The sequence below is a fragment of the Colobus angolensis genome, unplaced genomic scaffold (genome assembly GCF_000951035.1).
Source record: "Colobus angolensis palliatus isolate OR3802 unplaced genomic scaffold, Cang.pa_1.0 Scaffold108, whole genome shotgun sequence".
Lineage (NCBI taxonomy): Eukaryota > Metazoa > Chordata > Mammalia > Primates > Cercopithecidae > Colobus > Colobus angolensis.
Window position 1 is genome coordinate 6135043 of NW_012111808.1, and position 18725 is coordinate 6153767.

Sequence of the window (18725 nt, forward strand, 5' to 3'; positions counted from 1 at the left end):
ATTTAAGACATTTTAATTTGCTTTTTTAAAGAAATATGTGAATAACATTGGGACCAAATGTTTTATTTTTTGTATCTGTGAAAGAAGGTTTAGAAGAGGAGGCTTAAAAATGATTACAAATTCAGTGTCTAGGGTCAGGTCACCTTCTGTGGAGTGATTTGTGTGTTTCTCACAACATGCAAACAGATGTGCGTACAAAAAGAAACATGTACATGCTGCATAGTTAGCATAGGGGAGGAAGTGGTTAGTGCTGTCTCTTGGTAAGGGATAGAAATCACAAGGGCTGCAGTAGCTTTAGCGTTTGCCCCTCTGTCATCTCCAGTGGGAAGAGAAAATAATGTAGGATAAAATGTAAATGAACAGTTGCATGTAAAGAATGCCTGGGACAAGAAAATGTAAGGGAGAAAAGTTTAGCAGATTAACATTTAAAGATGATAAAAATAGGTAACATCTTGATTCTGGCAGAAGCCAGATAAAATATGTCTAAAATTTGTCCATTAGATTCAGCTACTGAAGATGTGATTGGTGGCTTTGAGTGGAATGTTGAAAGTGCCTAATATGTGTCAGTTACTGAGTTATGCTGGGAATTTAAACATGGATACAATGTAGAAAATAGTGGAAAAAGATTCAGAAGTGTACAAATGAAGACAGTACATATTAATTTATTGGAAAGAAAGGGTGATTTGAAATTAACTAGATAGGGCATATATTCAGAGTGTTTTGGTAGAGGGGAAAATGTGAGGATATTTACATTTGGAAAGGAAGTATCTGCTGAGACTGTGTAGATTAGAGTGATCCATCAAAGAGAGGACAATTTATAGAGCAAGTTCCTAGAAGAGATGATAGGGATTTGGGCCCAGGTGAAAACGAGAAATTGGCTTTAATCAGAATGTTGAAACCTCTGTTGAGATTAAAAAGAAGGAGAGATTGGTGAACAGATTTATTGGGAAGTTGAGGACATTTTTAGTTAGTTTTTTGTTTCTAGGTAATTAGGCATAGTCATATGCTTAAAAGATTGAGGAAAAGGCCGGGCCTGGTGGCTCACGCCTGTAGTCCCAGCACTTTGGGAGGCCAAGGCAGCAGGATCACCTGAGGGTCAGGAGATCGAGATCAGCCTAACCAACATGGAGAAACCCTGTCTCCATTAAAAATACAGATGCTGGGCGTGGTGGCGCATGCCTGTAATCCCAGCTATGTGGGAGGCTGAGGCAGGAGAATCTCTTGAACCTAGGAGGCAGAGGTTGTGGTAAGCTAAGATCATGCAATTGCACTCCAGCCTGGGCAACAAGAGTGAAACTCTGCCTCAAAAAAAAAAAAAAAAGATTGAGGGAAAAGAGTAAAGTAAGGCTGAATATAGATCTTACGCTGTGGCAGAGGCTTAGAGGCTAAAGAATATGGAAGCAAGGTCTGATAAGTCTGATCTACAAGTGAATGTGTATTGAGAGTCCAACTAAGACTTTTAAAAATTAAGAATTTATAATGGTTCAGATCAGTTGTGTGATTTTTCAGTAGCAGAACTCAACTTTAAAATAGAGAAGGTGATCTGGGCGTGGTGGTACATACCTGTAATCCCAGCTACTCGGGAGGCTGAGTCATGAGAATCACTTGAACCCAGGAGGCGGAGGTTGCAATGAGCCGAAATCACGCCACTACACTCCAACCTGGGTGACAGAGTGAGACGCTGTCTCAAAAAAAAAAAAAAAAAAGCCTTCAAAAAGTTACTAAACTGGGAGAAAATGAAGGAGTCAGGAGATTTTTAAAGTTCACCAACTTAGAAGAGAAGTAGAGTAAGTAGTAGATGGCAAAACTGTTAAAAGAATAGGAAGTTGTTTTGATTACAGAGAGGAAATACATTATTTTCGATTTCAGAGGTGGAGCAGCTCAGGTTGACGCAAAGTCCAAGCCATGATCATGGAATCAGGAGGCAGTGAAGGTGAAAGTGTTTGATGTTGATAAGGATAAGGGACTGTGAATTACCACCTTAAGAAAACCTGCTATGAGGGCCAGTCGCAGTGGCTCACGCCTGTAATCCCAGCATTTTGGGAGACCAGGGCAGGGGGACCACCTGAGGTCAGGAGCTCCAGACCAGCCTGACCAACATGGTGAAACCCCGACTTTACTAAAAATAGAAAAAAAAAATTAGCTGGATGTGGTGGCACATGCCTGTAGTTCCAGCTACTTGGGAAGCTGAGGCAGGAGAATCACTTGAACCTGGGAGGCGGAGGTTGCAGTGAGTGGAGATCATGCCACTGCACTCCAGCCTGGGCGACAGAGTGAGACTGTCTCAAAAAAAAAAAAAAACCTGCTATGTTTCATTCATAGTGGTAAGTTTTCATGTATTCCAGCTCTATGGTCTTTTCTTTAGATCTCCAGACAGACCTTGCTGATTAAGAAGTACCTATTAACATAGTGTTCTGAACAAAGGCATGGCCATCATATTCCATAGTGAGGAGCATACATATGTCTTAGGTACACAAAATGACAAGATCCAGATGTAACTGGGTTAGTTGTTGAAGATCGTTTAATCACAAGTATGCATTTAGTAGTAATCCTAACAAACTAAGTGTTTTCACCTAGTGAAATGTATAATTTAACCCTGAGATGTAGTTATTTTCCCTCATTTTTAGTAGATGAAAATTTAAAACTGTGTTTAGTAAAACTTGCTCAGGATTATACAATTTAGTGATTGAGACAGGATTCAAACCCAGCTGTCTCTCATTCCATAGCCTCTGTTAGCTCCATTATGCCAGGTATTCTTTCTCAAACATGTCCCAATTGAAAGAATAAGATGGGCCGGGCGCGGTGGCTCAAGCCTGTAATCCCAGCACTTTGGGAGGCCGAGACGGGCGGATCACGAGGTCAGGAGATCAAGACCATCCTGGCTAACACGGTGAAAACCCCATCTCACTAAAAAATACAAAAAACTAGCCGGGCGAGGTGGCGGGTGCCTGTAGTCCCAGCTACTCGGGAGGCTGAGGCAGGAGAATGGCGTAAACCCGGGAGGCGGAGCTTGCAGTGAGCTGAGAACCAGCCACTGCACTCCAGCCTGGGCAACAGAGCCAGACTCCATCTCAAAAAAAAATAAATAAAAATCAGATGAATGGAATATCAAGTCAACTTCTATCATGGAAGTTCACCAAACATTTATCTAATGTTTCATCTGTGCTTTATGACAGGCGTCCCCCATCCCCAGGCTGTGGACCAGAACCGGTCCGTGGCCTGTTAGGAACTGAGACACACAACAGGAGGCAAGTGAGCAAGCATTACCGTCTGAGCTCTGCCTCCTGTCAGATCAGCAGCGGCATTTGATTCTCATAGGAGTGTGAACTCTATTGCGCACTCCTTAGGAGAATCTAATGCCTGATGATCTGAGATGGAACAATTTCATCTCAAAACCACCCCTCCCCTGACACCGTCCATGGAAAAATTGTCTTCCACAGAACTGGTCCCTGGTGCCAGAAAGGTTGGGAACCGCTGCTTAATGAAACAAGAGAACAAGCCTTGGTTTGTGAATTCAAGGCTTTGGGATACTATTAGGAGACAGACATTAAATGAATAATATAGTACATGATACATGCCTAGTAGAAATATGTAAAGAATCTAGAAATTGTTCATAGAAGATGGTGATCAGATTAGTTTAGGAGAGTTAGAGAAGGCTTTATCCTAAGAGGCAAAGCCAAGGTGAGAACTTTCAAGGATGAATTGGGAGCTCTCAAGGGGATAAAATGAAAATATATGGGATGAGAGTTCATTCAGAAATGAAGGAGAAGGAAAAAAGGGTGAAGACATGGTGAGGATGGAGGCACGAAGTAGATGGTGTGGGTGAGGAACAAGTAGTTCAGTATTGTTGGAAGGTAGGAAACCAGGGAAGGGGTGACTGGAGGCTATACTGGTAATGTAGTTATTTATTGCTGAATAACATTGCAAAATTTACTAGCTTAAGAACTGCATCAGTTTTATTATCTCATGGTTCTCTGGGTTGGACTGGGTTTAGCAGGTGGTTCTGCTGGTCTTTCTTGGGGTCTCTCATGCAGTTGCAGTCAGATGAGGCTGGGACTGCAACATTCAAGATGGCTTCGCTTACATACCTGGCACCTTAATGGGGGTTGCTGAAAGACTGTGAAGACTGAAAAATCTCCCTCCCTCTCTCTCTCTCTTTCTCTTCCTCTCACTCTGTCTCTCCGTCTCCTTGTCTGTCTCTCTCTGTCCTCCCCTCCTCTTCCCACCCCCCAACTTCTTTCTCTTCCTTTCCCTCTCCCTCTTTCCCTCGGTTCCTTCTCCCTCCCTGAGTGGTCTCTCCATGTAGCTGTTTTCTTTATGTCGTGGCTGGATCCCCAAAGTGGAAACTCTCAGAGCTTCTTAAGGCTTAGACCCTGAACTGGCAGAGTCACATATCGTGTTGCTCAAAGAAAGTCATGATACAGCCCAGATTCACAGGTGGGGTGACTGTACTACACAAGGGCAAGGATACTGTGGTTTGCTGGGGGCCACCTGCTACCACAGCTGGAAAGATAGGCATGGACTAGAATGCAAATGGCCTTGAATGCCAAACTACATGACCAGTCTAATCCCCAGCCACTCCTTCCCTAGTCCTCTACCTTCAGCGATACTGAGCTGCCTGTTCCTCACCCACACCATCAAACTGGGACTTTATTTTGTAGGACATGGAGAGTCACTAAAAGATTTAATACATGAGATTTTTAAACAAATACTTAATAGCATTTACTATATGCCAGCTCCTTTTCTAGGTGCTTCTGAATATTAACTCATTTTAGATAAGTAACATAATAATTAAAATTATTAGACATGGGACTAACGATATAACACCAGTTTTTAAAGAATATATTACATTAAACTTTGGAAGCTGTTTAGAATCATGAGTTAAAATGTCTTTCTGAAGTGGCTTCATTATTCTTTTGCTGAATCCAGTGGCATTTTTGTTTCACTTTTCCAATAAATGGTTTGTGTTCAAGAAGTTGTGGATAGCTCTTACAGTAAATGTTTTTCTACAGAAAAACTCCTTCATTTATGTTATCACTTGAAGACCATTATAAATTGCTTTATAGTTGCCATCTTGAAGTTTTCTTTATTCCTCAGTCTTACCTCCTCAAATTCAAGTTTTATTGTTCGTTTCTCTGTCGTGTCTTTCTTCCTCTCCCTTTCTACTGCTTCTCCATCTTCCGATCACCCCAGTTCACCTGTCACCCAGGAACTGTTTTACAAGTAGATTGGACAGGTAAGATTTACTTACCCACCATCTTTTTCACCATTAAAGTCAAGGAAATGCTCTAAGACATCTTAGAAACTAGCTATTAAAAATTATCATTGGGGAAAAATTTTAGAAGTGTTATAGACAATTATCAATACATACATTTTAAGACCTGTAGTTCTCACACTGTTGAGCCTGTGCATTCTGTAAACTGTACCAAGTGTTTCTTTCCCAAAGAGATAACAAAACCAGTGAATAAAGATTTGATAGCAGCAAAAACATCCCATGATGCTTCATTTGACAGTTAATTGTATTTCCCTAAAGACCCAGTGATTTCCTTTTATTATATACTTATAATTGATTTCTACCAATAAAAATCTATGATGTATATAATTAAATGATAGTATTCCATGGAAAAATGGAATGATTTACAAGCATTTTACTACCCCAGTAACTTTTTAACCTCTTGCTGTAAACTTATGATTTGGGCTATAATGATGTAAACCAGAGACAATGCGTTCTCGCATTTCCCCTCACTTTAGAAGAAGATTAATCGAAGTCTGTCACTGTGTTGAGGTTGGATCTGGATTCTAATAGCATTGATGGACTCACAAAAAATGTGCTGTGGATTAGCCAGCTAACAGTCTTGCTATAGTGGGTACTTTAGTGTAAGAATACTAGCTTATTTTAAAATAAATTTTGAAAAGGAAGTGCAAGGCCAGGCGTGGTGGCTCACACCTGTAATCCCAGCACTTTGGAAGGCCAAGGTAGGCAGATCACCTGAGGTCAGGAGTTTGAGACCACCCTGACCAACGTGGAGAAACCCCATCTCTACTAAAAATACAAAATTAGCCAGGCGTGGTGGCACATGCCTATAATCCCAGCTACTTGGGAGGCTGAGCCAGGAGAATTGCTTGAACCTGGGAGGCAGAAGGTTGCAGTGAGCCGAGATCGTGCCATTGCACTCCACCTCCAGCCTGGGCAACAGGAGCGAAACTCCATCTCAAAAACAAAAGGAAATACAAGTGATGTTAAGTTTTATGCTGCCTCCTATTGAAATCCATGCTGAGTGTTCTCAGCTTTTTCATTGAATTAATAATGTGGCTTAAGTATCATTTCACTGTTATATATATTCATAAGATTGGGCCGTTTGCTAGAAATCTCTGAACATGTACATACAGAATAAAGATGACATGATGTAAAGTTACGGAGGCTTTTCACAAAGTCGAGTTTTTTATCCTTTGAGAGAGTCACATTATTTTAAGTTGATGCCAGTTTTAACACTAGGTTTAAGTGTTCTATGGAAAGAAAAGCAATTTCAGCAGATTTTTGGTAAAATAATCCTCTCAATGATTTGAAACATCTGAAATTACATATTGTAGCCATCAAGTCAGCAATGTGATTATTCATGCCTGTTTCAACTTCATAAGAGTAGTATTCATAATAACTTACAAATAAACAGGGTTGGTTACCAAGTCCTGGCCTGCGTCAGAGGTGGGTGGCCTGCAGTTCTGCCCAGGCAGCTCTTCAGCCAGTTGGCTGGTGCTGCAGGTACTCTTGTCACCTTGTCTCTCTGCTCCCTGGCATTTCTATCACTGCTGCTACCATGACAGGTGCTGCACACGCCCCACTGTCAGCCCTCAAGAAAGAGCCATCACAGGCTCTTATTGTCACGGGATGGTCTTGAGGTTTTGGTTTGTTATTTTTTTTAATTTTATTTTTTTTCCTCCCTTTGATACCAGCGGGTCTTGAGTTTTTAACCATTGACGCCATTCCAGGCTATCAAAGAAAGGTACCGTGTTGAAGACCTCATAAGAACTGGCCAGCCTTCTACACTGTTTTAGGTGGGCTGCACACCTGGTTAAGCTAGCTGCTACATATAGGCATAGATATACATTCTTTTACGAACAAAAAAACTGTTTCTATCAGAATATATTATCTTTGAGCAAAGTCTCAGTGCACTAATTTCAAAAAATGAACTTTTAAGGTACTCATAGACAAAATCTTCACATACCCCTGAAGTTGAGTCAAATGAGGAGTATTTTTAAAAGATGCTGAGAAGAGGCAGTAGTACATCCACATGGCTACTGCAGAAACCGAGAATACAGTACTCATGAAGTTCTCTCTTTGGTATTTCTCTTCATTCACTCTAATGTGAATTCTTCCTGTCCCTTTTTTAGTTATTTATCTTGATTTTAGCCTCTTCCATTCTCAGCAAAACAGAACCCAATTTGATGGGAACCCAATTTCAAATATTCCTTGTTTAAATTTGCTCCAAAAGTCTAGTTGAATATTATATCCCTTTTGTTGTAATTTAATAAAAGTAAACTTTAATATTAATTACTATTATGCTTTATATGCAGCTAATAAATATCCTTTGCCTGGCCCTCAAAAGTGTAAACATGTTTCATTTCAGTTTGATGTTTTTAGCATCTGTGTTCCTCAGAGAATGTTGATCTGCTATATAAATAGTTCTAAAATGAAATTAGGGCCGGGCGCAGTGGCTCAAGCCTGTAATCCCAGCACTTTGGGAGGCCGAGACGGGCGGATCACGAGGTCAGGAGATCGAGACCATCCTGGCTAACATGGTGAAATCCCGTCTCTACTAAAAATACAAAAAACTAGCCGGGCGAGGTGGTGGGCGCCTGTAGTCCCAGCTACTCGGGAGGCTGAGGCAGGAGAATGGCGTGAACCCGGGAGGCGGAGCTTGCAGTGAGCTGAGATCCGGCCACTGCACTCCAGCCTGGGCGGCAGAGCAAGACTCCGCCTCAAAAAAAAAAAAAAAATTAAAATGAAATTAAATAATAATGAAATCTTATTTGAAATGAAATAATGCAGTCTTAAAGCATACTTTTTTATTATAATACCATTTCCATAGGTTTTGTTTTAATCTTTATATCTTCTTTTAAACACCCCCTTTATTTTTTTTTTCAAAGCAAAGGACAAGGTTGCTCTTTTGATAGGAAATATGAATTACCGTGAGCACCCCAAGCTCAAAGCTCCTTTGGTGGATGTGTACGAGTTGACTAACTTACTGAGACAGCTGGACTTCAAAGTTGTTTCACTGTTGGATCTTACTGAATATGAGATGCGTAATGCTGTGGATGAGTTTTTACTCCTTTTAGACAAGGGAGTATATGGTAAGGTATTTATAATGTTTGTTTTTACAATTATCCATTATTCTTTTCATTATACCAGTTAGGTTAAGAGTTGAAAATCAGATAAGGTAAGCATGTTGTTGAATGGAAGAGTTTTATTTTTCTTATTAAGATGATGCATTTGATCTTCATTCCATCTGAATAACTAATTAGCTTCATGTCTTTACTTCCATGTTTCTTGTTTTGTCAAAACATACTGTTCTTATTAGAATTCTTACCTGTCTTTTGTGATTTTTTTTTTTTTATTGATAGAGCCACAGTATAGTAAAACTTGATGACCACACAGCAAAATTCACATTCATATGTGTAAAATACTACAGTATGTGGGGTTTTCTTTGGGGGGATAGCATAAAAGGTTCTAGTAGAATGTATATTTTGTATGTTTCCTTTTCCTAACTATTACATGGTAGTTTCTAGTCTTTTAGTGGGAACTAGATTTTAACAAGGAAATGTTGGTGGATGGGGCCTATAAAAGCAATTTGTAAATTAAAGTTCTATACAGATATGCTTAGAAATGTACCTCTACAAAAATTCTAACAGTAAATGTTTAATTTTTTTTTCCCATTCTTTCACCTAAATATGTTAACACTGCATATATGGTAAAGAATTTCAAAAGAGACAGAATGTGCTATCAGTAGCAAGTCATTTATTTGGTGATTTATTTCTTTCAATATGGGAAGGCCAGCTGTTGAGCTCATCTGAACTGTGTTTTGCAGGATTGTGCTTCTATGACATTGTGCAATAACATCAGATTGCCAGGGAAGTGACATTTCCAGGCCTGTTGTTAGGCATACAATGATAAACAAAAAGTACCAGTTTGGCTCCTGTATCTTTCCAGTTATTTTATTTTAATAATTTCTGAATTTACTCTTATTATTTGTAATTAGATTGATAAGGCAAGTTTGGTTAGAATTTTTAATGGTTCTCAAAGTAGAATTTTTAATGAAACAAAAGCTGTCTTTTTTTTTTTTTTTTCAAGATTTACCACACTGTTGTATAAGGGATGGGGAAAGTCTTAAAATCTTACTTAAATGAGTTTCTTTCTCTAAATAATGAAGATTTAGAGAAAGACAAATGAAGTTAACAAGGTAAACACCTCAAAAAAATCTCACAAGGTAAAAATGTGAGATTTCAGCTATTATGCTGATGTGTTAATACAACTTTACTTCTACGTCTTATGGAGTGATGACTAATGGGCGAATCCATCCGTTTTTTCTCATGAAAATCTGAAAGAATATACAGTGCAAATATGCCACCTTGGTAATTGGCTTATACAGGCTGAGCATTCCTCATCTAAAAATCCAAAGTCTAAAACTTTTTGAGTGCCAACATGATGCCACAAGTAGAAAATTTTACACCTTATGTCGTGAGGTGTCAAAGTTAAAACTTTGTATCATGCACAAAATTATTTAAAATATTGTATAAAATTACCTTCAGGCTATGTGTATAAGATATATATGAAACATAAATGAGGCTGGGCGAGGTGGCTTATGCCTGTAATCTCAGCACTTTGGGAGGCTGAGGTGGGTGGATCACTTAAGCCCAGGAGTTGGAGACCAGCCTGGGCAACATGGCGAAACCCCGTCTCTATTGAAACAAAAATTGGACCAGATGCAGTGGCTTACGCCTGTAATCCCAGCACTTTGGGAGGCCAAGGTGGGCAGATCACCTGAGGTCAGGAGTTCGAGAGCAGCCTGTCCAACATGGTGAAACCCCGTCTCTACTAAAAATGTATGGTGGCGATCACCTGTAATCCCAGCTACTCGGGAGGTTGAGACAGGAGAATGGTTTAAACCCGGGAGGTGAAGGTTGTAGTAAGCCGAGATCACGCCACTGCACTTCAGCCTGGGTGATAGAGCGAGACTCCGTCTCAAAAACATAAAATAAAAACACAAAAATTAGCTGGGCATGGTGGTACATGCCTGTAATCCCAGCCACTCAAGAGGCTGAGACACAAGTATTGCTTGAACCCAGGAGGCCGAGGTTGCAGTGACCCAAGATCACACCACTGTACTCCAGCCTAGGCGACAGAATGAGACTTGGAATCTTGGTCTCAAAAAATAAAAGAAAAGAAGAACATAAATGAGTTTCGTGTTTAGACTTGGGTGGCATCCCCAAGATAACCTCATTATGTGTATGTAAATATTCCAAAATCTGAAACATTTCTGGTCCCAAGTCTTTCAGATAAAGGATACTTAACCTGTATTTTCAATCTGGCATCAGGGGTGTTGTTTGTTTTTATATTATACAATTGATCTCAGCTTTTAAGGTGCCTACGTGGCGTAAAAAGGAAAAGGCTTCCCAAGCTTCACTAGAAGTGATGAGCTGTAAGGAAAAAAAATTAATCAGTTTAGGTTTCTGTATTGGTGAAGTATTTAAAGATAGAGGGAATTATATGAAGAATTACTGCCTAGGTTGTTTATTCTCATTTCTTATTGATATTTTCACCTTGGCTTTTAGGCCCTTTTTTTGACTTTAAAAACAAATCCTGTGGCCAGGGCATGGTGGCTCACACCTGTAATCCCAGCACTTTGGAAGGCCAAGGCGGGCAGCAGATCACCTGAGGTCAGGAGTTTGAGACCAGCCTGACCAACATGGTGAAATCCCATCTCTACTAAAAGTACAAAAATTAGCCCAGCAGGATGGTGGGCACCTGTAATCCCAGCTACTTGGGAAACTGAGGCAGGAGAATCGCTTGAACCCAGTAGGGGGAGGTTGCACTGAGCCAAGATCATGCCACTGCACTCCAGCTTGGGCAACAAAGTGAGACTCCATCTCAAAATAACAAAAACAAATCCTTGAGTTGCCCCTGTGAAGTAGAGAATCAGAAATATTAAAAATTGTGACAAGATTGCTGTTTAGGCTGAAGCTTTGCCCCAATATAAAAACATCATCTTGTAGTACAAAATAAAGAGGCATGTTAAAGCAGAATGTCAGCTTAAGAAAGCTAGAAAACTTTTAAATCCTACTGATTCATGTCTTAACAGGGTGGCTGCATTATATTTTGAAGTATTGTGAATATTCCAAACATCAGACACATCTACACTAAATGTAAGTGTGGTAGAGGCTTGAGGGTTTAGGGCATATCATAAAGAAACCTTTAGTTTTTCTTTTGGACTGTGCCTTTACTGCTAGTTGGTATTACCAGGGGACTCAGTGCTTGAGGGCTGTGGGGGAAGATGGAAGGCAGAGTCACCGGAATTTCAGCATGAACAGCTAGATACGGAGAACAGAGGAACTCAAGTTCATGCCCTTTTACATTATATATTATATTGCGTGCAGGTTTGTAGAAGAAATAAAAGTTATAACAGAACAGATGATAATTCAGTTTTAAACATATATAAACATAAAAAACAGGAACCCAAATCAGAAATTACTGACTTACACTACATGTCCTTAAGTATAAATAAGGAGAAAGATTTATGTTGTCTAGATGGCCAGGATAAAAAGTAACCCTTTGGCCTGAGATCTGTCTCCACATAGCCTTTCTGTTTTCATCACTTGCTGCAGCTTAGCTGTGCTTTCGTGTAGAAGAACGGTAAAGGAGTCTAGTCAGAATATGGCGCAAAAGTGTTATTTGGCCTGCAGCAGAGCAGCTGTTCAGTTCATGTAGCTCAGTGGTTAAGCAGTGGGCCTTAGTGTAGTTAGCCTGGGTTCGAAGCTTTGACTTTCTGCTAACTAGCTGTGTGACTGTGTTTCTTTAACTTTTCTAAGCCAAAAGGAATCTACAAAATGGATAGAACTAAATTAATGAGGTTCACAGGATAAGACAAAATAATTATCCCTGTGCCTGGCACACTAAAAGTGCTCAAAACATTGTACGCATTATTATTGTCATTTCCTGTCAATTGATTAAAGACATTAAAGCACTTTTTCATCTTTAGATTGGTGATTTGGACTAGGTAGCATTCTACTTCAGGCTTCAATGAGAGAAACCCAGCTTTAATCAGTTTCTGTGTATTAAGGGTCTGCCTAAGGTTTTTGGGGGGTTCTTTTTTTTTAGGTTTTTAAGGTTTTTTGTGGTTTTTTTGTTTGTTTAGTTTTCTGGTACAGAGTCTCGCTCTGTACCAGAGAGTCGCCCAGGCTTGCTGTGGCGCGATCTCGACTCACTGCAAGCTCCGCCTCCTAGGTTCAAGCAATTCTCCTGGCTCAGCCCCCTGAGTGGCTGTAATTACAGGCACGTGCCACCAACACCTGCCTAATTTTTTGTGTTTGTAGTAGAGACGGGCTTTCACTGTGTTAGCCAGGATGGTCTTGCTCCATCTCCTGACCTCAGGATCCACCCACCTTGGCCTCCCAAAATGCTGGGATTACGGGCATGAGCCACCGTGCCCCAGCCTGCCTAAGGTTTTTTTTGAGAAAAAAAAGTCGGAGGGTTTGAAGCTATATTGTAGTAAAACAGTGAAAAAACAATGCACTGACATTTTACATTGTCTGAGAGTCAAGTTCACTAAAAAGCCAGCAGTAGATTATAGACAGTATTATATAGGACAGTAGCGAGGCTGGCCAGCATCCGTATTTTGGTTCTGCCACTTACTAGGCATTTCAGTTTGGGTGAGCTTTTAAACCTCTTCATGTCTCAGTTTTCCCATCTGTGAAAGAGGGATGTTAATATTACCTACTTGTTATGAGGACTGTGTGAGGCAATATAAGTAGTGACCTTTCTTGGAACCGTGCCTGGCACATAGTAAGTGCCGTGTAAGCCTGCTGGGGTGGCGGTTGTTGTGCTTATCGGCCACTCACGTGCTATGTGGAGTGCATATTCAGTTGAGTGGAAAAGTTTTTCATTTAAATGATTATTTTCTCTGTAGGCAAAAATAAATATCCATGACTGTGTTCTTGAATCATCCTCCCAAGAAATAAAATTCCCTAAAGATCTAATTTACAGAACTATATTTCTAAGTATAGTAAGTTTTTTGACATTTGTAAAAAAAACACATATTTTCTTCTCTATCCTTGAGTAATAGGATAGTTAATTAAATAAATACGCAGTACTAGAGATGGAATTTAAAACAACAACAACAGTGATTTGGGCCACGCACAGTGGCTCACGCCTATAATCCTAACAGTCTGGGAAGCGAAGGTGGGAGGATTGTTTGAGCCCAGGGGTTCAAGACCAGCCTGGACAATATAGTGAGACCTCATCTCTACAAAAAATTTAAAAATTAGCCAGGCATGATGGCACATGCCTGTGGTCCCAGCTACTTGGGAGGCTGAGGTGGGAGGATAGCTGGAGCCTGTGAGGTCGAAGCTACAGTAAGCCATGATCGCACTGCTGCACTCCGGTATGGGCAACAGGGCAAGACCCTGTCTCAAATAAATAAATAAATAAATTTTTTTAAAAAATGATTTGGACTAGTTCATTTTACACAAAAGTGCTTAATTCCCCTCAATATAATTTGGTTGCAGACTTTGATACAGAATAGTTACACTTTTCATAAGACATTTTGGGAAAGAAAAAAAATATGTTGGTGTTAAGTGCCTTAATTTCATTCAGCAGTTGCAGGGCTGGGCATGTGGCATTAATGTAACAGAACAACATTCAGCTTTTCCCTGTATGAATGGAAGCTAAGCCTTCCCTCAGAGTTGTATCTTCACCCCAGTCAAGTCTTGCTGGAGCCAGACATACTACCTGACATGAGGGAGGCAGCACCTAGGCCTGCTGTCAGTTGTCTCTAAGTAATACCAGTTGTTGAAATGGTACCATTTCTACTAAAAGACCCTTGAAAAGAGAACTCCAGATGTGACACTGTCTTGATTGGTTTGCATTGTTAATTTAATGCAATTCAGTAAGTATTTGCTGAGTTATTTTTGTTACATCCACAGTCCAGATGAAGGAGTATGCTATGTGCTGAGGGAAATAATAGTGAATACAGATCATGATCTGTCCTCTTAAGAAAATTATAGTCCCAGGCCAGGCACAGTGGCTCATGCCTGTAATCCCAACACTTTGAGAGGCTGAGGCAGGCAGATCACCTGAGGTCTGGAATTTGAGACCAGCCTGACCAACATGGAGAAACCCTGTCTCTATTAAAAATATAAAATTAGCCAGGCGTGGTGGTGTATGCCTGTAATCCCAGCTACTCGGGAGGCTGAGGCAGGAGAATCACTTGAACCCGGGAGGTTTGCAGTAAGCTGAAATCGCACCATTGCACTCCAGCCTGGGCAACAAGAGTGAAACTCCATCTCAAAAAAAGAAAATTATTGTCCTTTAATACAATGAGAAAAAACACTATCTATGGAGTCAAAACATACATCAACTCGGTGATTTTAAGCAAATCATTTAATCTTTGTAATTTAATTTTCTCATCTATAAAATAAGGATATAAATCATTTAAAGCTGTTATATGGATTAAAATTAGATTGTGTGTATGAAAGTCCTTTGAAAACCAAGAAAATATTATACAGGTTGAGTATCTCTAATCTGAAAACCCCAAATCCAAAACAATCCTGGTCCCAAACATTTCGGATAAGAGCTACTCAGAGTGTGCAAATGTAAAAGATTAGTGTCATTATGATTTCTTATCAGAAAAACTAAGTAGACATAGGACTATACAATGTCAGGAAAAGCCTGTATGTGATTGTCAGAAAGTGCTGCTACAGCATTTCAAGGTAGGGAAAATTTGAAGTGTGTTAGAAAGCCACAAACCCCAGTTACCAGGTAGTAACTTGCAAAGGATTCTGAACTTTGGAAATAACCCTTGAGGACTGGTTATGGTTTGGGTAGATAGAAAGGAGATAGAGTAACTTGAGCAAAGTTGTGGAGGTTAAAAAGAAGTTTGTCTTGCTCTTGAAGCTGTAATGAGACTGATGGAAAATAGAGTTACGTTTTGAATACTTGATAGAGGAGTATAAGTTGTACTCTTTTTAAAGTGTATAATTCAGTGATTTCAGTATCTTCACAAAGGTGGGGCATCAGTCACTACTACCTAACTTCAGAACATTTCCATCATCCCAAAAAGACACCCTGTATCCATCAACAGTCACTCCCATTCCTCCTTACCCCAGCCCCTGGCAACCACAAATCTATTTTCTGTTTCTCTGGATTTGCCTGTTCTAGACATTTCATATAAATGGAATCACCCAATATGTGGCCTTTTATGTCTGCCTTCTTTCACTTCATATAATGTTTTCAAAGTTCATTCATATTGCAGCATGTACTAGAACTTCATTATTTTAGGGGTAGATAATATTCCATTATATACTATATTTTGTTTATCATTTATCATCTCATGGACATTTTTGGACGTTATGAATAATACTGCTATGAGCATTTGTGTACACATTCTTATGTGAACATAGTCTCCATTTCTCTTCGGTATGTACCTGGGAGCGAAATTCCTGGGTCATATGGTTATCTATATTTAACTTTTTGAGGAACTGCGAAACTGTTTCCAAAGTTCTTACACCATTTTACATTTCTGCCACCAGAAATGAATGACGGTTCCAATTTCTCTGCATCCTTGCCAACACTTGTTCTTGTCTTTTTTATTGTAGCCATCCTGGTGAGTGTGAAATGACTTGGATTTGCATTTCACTAGTGGCTAATGATGTTGAGCATCTTTTCATGTGCATATTTGCCACTCATACATCCTCTTGGGAGAAGCATCAGATCTTTGCCTATTTTTAAATCAAGTCATTAGTCTTTTTTTTTTTTTTTTTTTTTTATAGGAGTCTTGCTCTGTTGCCCAGGCTGGAATACAGTGGCACGATCTCAGCTCACTGCAACCTCCGCCTCCTGGGTTCAAGCGATTCTCCTGCCTTAGCCTCCTGAGTAGCTGGGATTACAGGCTCCCATCACCACACTTGGCTGGGTTTTTGTATTTTTAGTAGAAATGGGGTTTCACCATGTTGGCCAGGCTGGTCTTGAACTCATGACCTCAGGTGATCCACCCGCCTTGGCCTCCCAAAGTGCAGGGATTACAGGTGTGAGCCACTGCGCCCGGCCGTCATTAGTCTTTTTACTGATGAGTGGAAGAGTTCTTTATTCTGGATACAAGCTGTCCTTATCAGATAAATGATTTGCAAATATTTTCTCCTGTTGTGTGGGTTGTCTTTTGACTTACCTGATCTTTGTCGTTTATTGAATTAAATCCATTATTTTGGTCATTATTTTTGAAACCCTATCTGTGCACTCCTTTTTAAAATTCCCTATGTGTGCTCTCTTATTTTCATTCACAACAGTAATTTAGTTTTTTGCCAGGCTAGTCTCTTCTCTTAGCTTTCATTCCAGGTCCTATCCGTGTTTATTTCTATCCTTGCTCTCTCTCTGCCTTTCCAAATTTCTACCCATTCCCTCTCTTAAGACCATCCCCTGTTGTTTCACTGCATACTGATGATAATCCTCTCTGTACTTTATTCATTTTATACATATGTGGTGGTTGTCCCACTAACATGATTTATGGCATTTAATTATATGATGACTTTCATTGTTGCTTGATAACATAAACATGTGTGAATCTCCATACATGAATCTCCCGGTCTCCTGCTTAGAGGTTAGGAACTTTGTCTTCGTCCTTCTTTTTCATCTCTCAGTGCCTATGTGATAACTTGTAGTGCACACATCAGCTGGAACCCACACTTGATAAATGGCTGTATCTATTTTCTCATTTTGGCTGAAATGTTGTATTTGAAAGAACCATATTTCTCATTTTAATAGAAATTCAAAAAAAACAGACAGCGTGGATTTTGTCCTGTAGGACCACATGCAGCAAATTGTCTTTAACTCTCAAAGCCACATTCTCTGCTAGGAGTCGGGGCCATAATTACAATGGATTAGCTATTTTGGGTTCCCTGTCTAAATGGCTTTTACTGTTTGCTTTAAAATACCGTGTAAAGAAGTAATTAAATCCAGAATATTGAGAGAGCAAAATTAGTGGGCTCCAGAAATTGCAAGCAGAGGGGAGGATATCTTCAAAAGTGTTTTGTCCAGTATTTTTATGAAGAAGTTCAGACTGATATTTTTGTTGTTTTTTACAGCCAAAACAAAATTCTTTTCAAGAAAACATTGAGTTCACTGTGTTAGTTTTTTTGTTTTTTTTTTTTTTTTTTTTTTTTTGAGACGGAGTCTCGCTCGGTTGCCCGGGCTGGAGTGCAGTGGCCGGATCTCAGCTCACTGCAAGCTCTGCCTCCTGGGTTTATGCCTGGGTTTATGCCACTGGCTCTGCCTCAGCCTCCCGAGTAGCTGGGACTACAGGGGCCCGCCACCTTGCCTGGCTAGTTTTTTTTTTTTTTTTTTTTTTGAGACGGAGTCTCGCTCTGTCGCCCAGGCTGGAGTGCAGTGGCCGGATCTCAGCTCACTGCAAGCTCCGCCTCCTGGGTTCACGCCATTCTCCTGCCTCAGCCTCCCGAGTAGCTGGGACTACAGGGGCCCGCCACCTTGCCTGGCTAGTTTTTTGTATTTTTTTTTTTTTTTTGAGACGGAGTCTCGCTCTGTTGCCCAGGCTGGAGTGCAGTGGCCGGATCTCAGCTCACTGCAAGCTCCGCCTCCTGGGTTCACGCCATTCTCCTGCCTCAGCCTCCCGAGTAGCTGGGACTACAGGCGCCCGCCACCTTGCCTGGCTAGTTTTTTGTATTTTTTAGTAGAGACGGGGTTTCACCATGTTAGCCAGGATGGTCTCGATCTCCTGACCTCGTGATCCGCCCATCTCGGCCTCCCAAAGTGCTGGGATTACAGGCTTGAGCCACCGTGCCCGGCCTGTTGTGTTAGTTTTTATAGTATCATTTCTCAGTAAGGAAATATGATTCATCTATTGAGTCCTAAAACTATTGCAAATTTTAGATTATTAATTCAAAAGACTCTAGATGGAAGATTGATACTCGTATCTCATAGCAAAAAGAAAAAAATAGTAATCTGTGAAATCAGATTTCCCATCTCTGATTATAAAACTACCTTTATATTTTAATAACCCTTAACTAATGTTTATGGTAATACCTGCGGAGTTTCTTAACTTCATATTGCAGGTGCTGTTCATCTGAATTGTGTGTGTTTGTTCATCTGTTAAATACTTACTAAGCTCCTGCTGTATGCCAGGAATACACAAATAAATAAATGTAAGACTATCTCTGCCCTAACAGAACTCCTAGCTTCATGGAGGAGACAAATGAGTCAGGAGAGAAATCCTAGCTGCGTTCTTTTTTATATATCATAAAATAAAATTGTATTTTATATTATACTATTGGTTACAAATATATTACTTTTATAAATTAGGATATACTTCAGACAGCATTTTGATACTGTCTTAAAATGCAAATTTTGGGGGGCGGAGCAAGATGGCCGAATAGGAACAGCTCCAGTCTCCAACTCCCAGTGCGAGTGACACAGAAGACCGGTGATTTCTGCATTTTCAACGGAGGTA

General features: G+C 40.1%; 1 protein-coding gene across 1 annotated transcript in view; it reads left to right on the top strand.

The window, feature by feature from the left end:
* The window catches only part of MALT1 (MALT1 paracaspase), an 86488-nt gene that overhangs the window by 46131 nt on the left and 21632 nt on the right, over positions 1–18725 (top strand). Inside the window, exon 10 of the mRNA XM_011949579.1 lies at positions 8146–8349. Within this exon, the coding sequence (XP_011804969.1) occupies positions 8146–8349 (204 nt within the window). The remainder of the gene's footprint in view (positions 1–8145; positions 8350–18725) is intronic.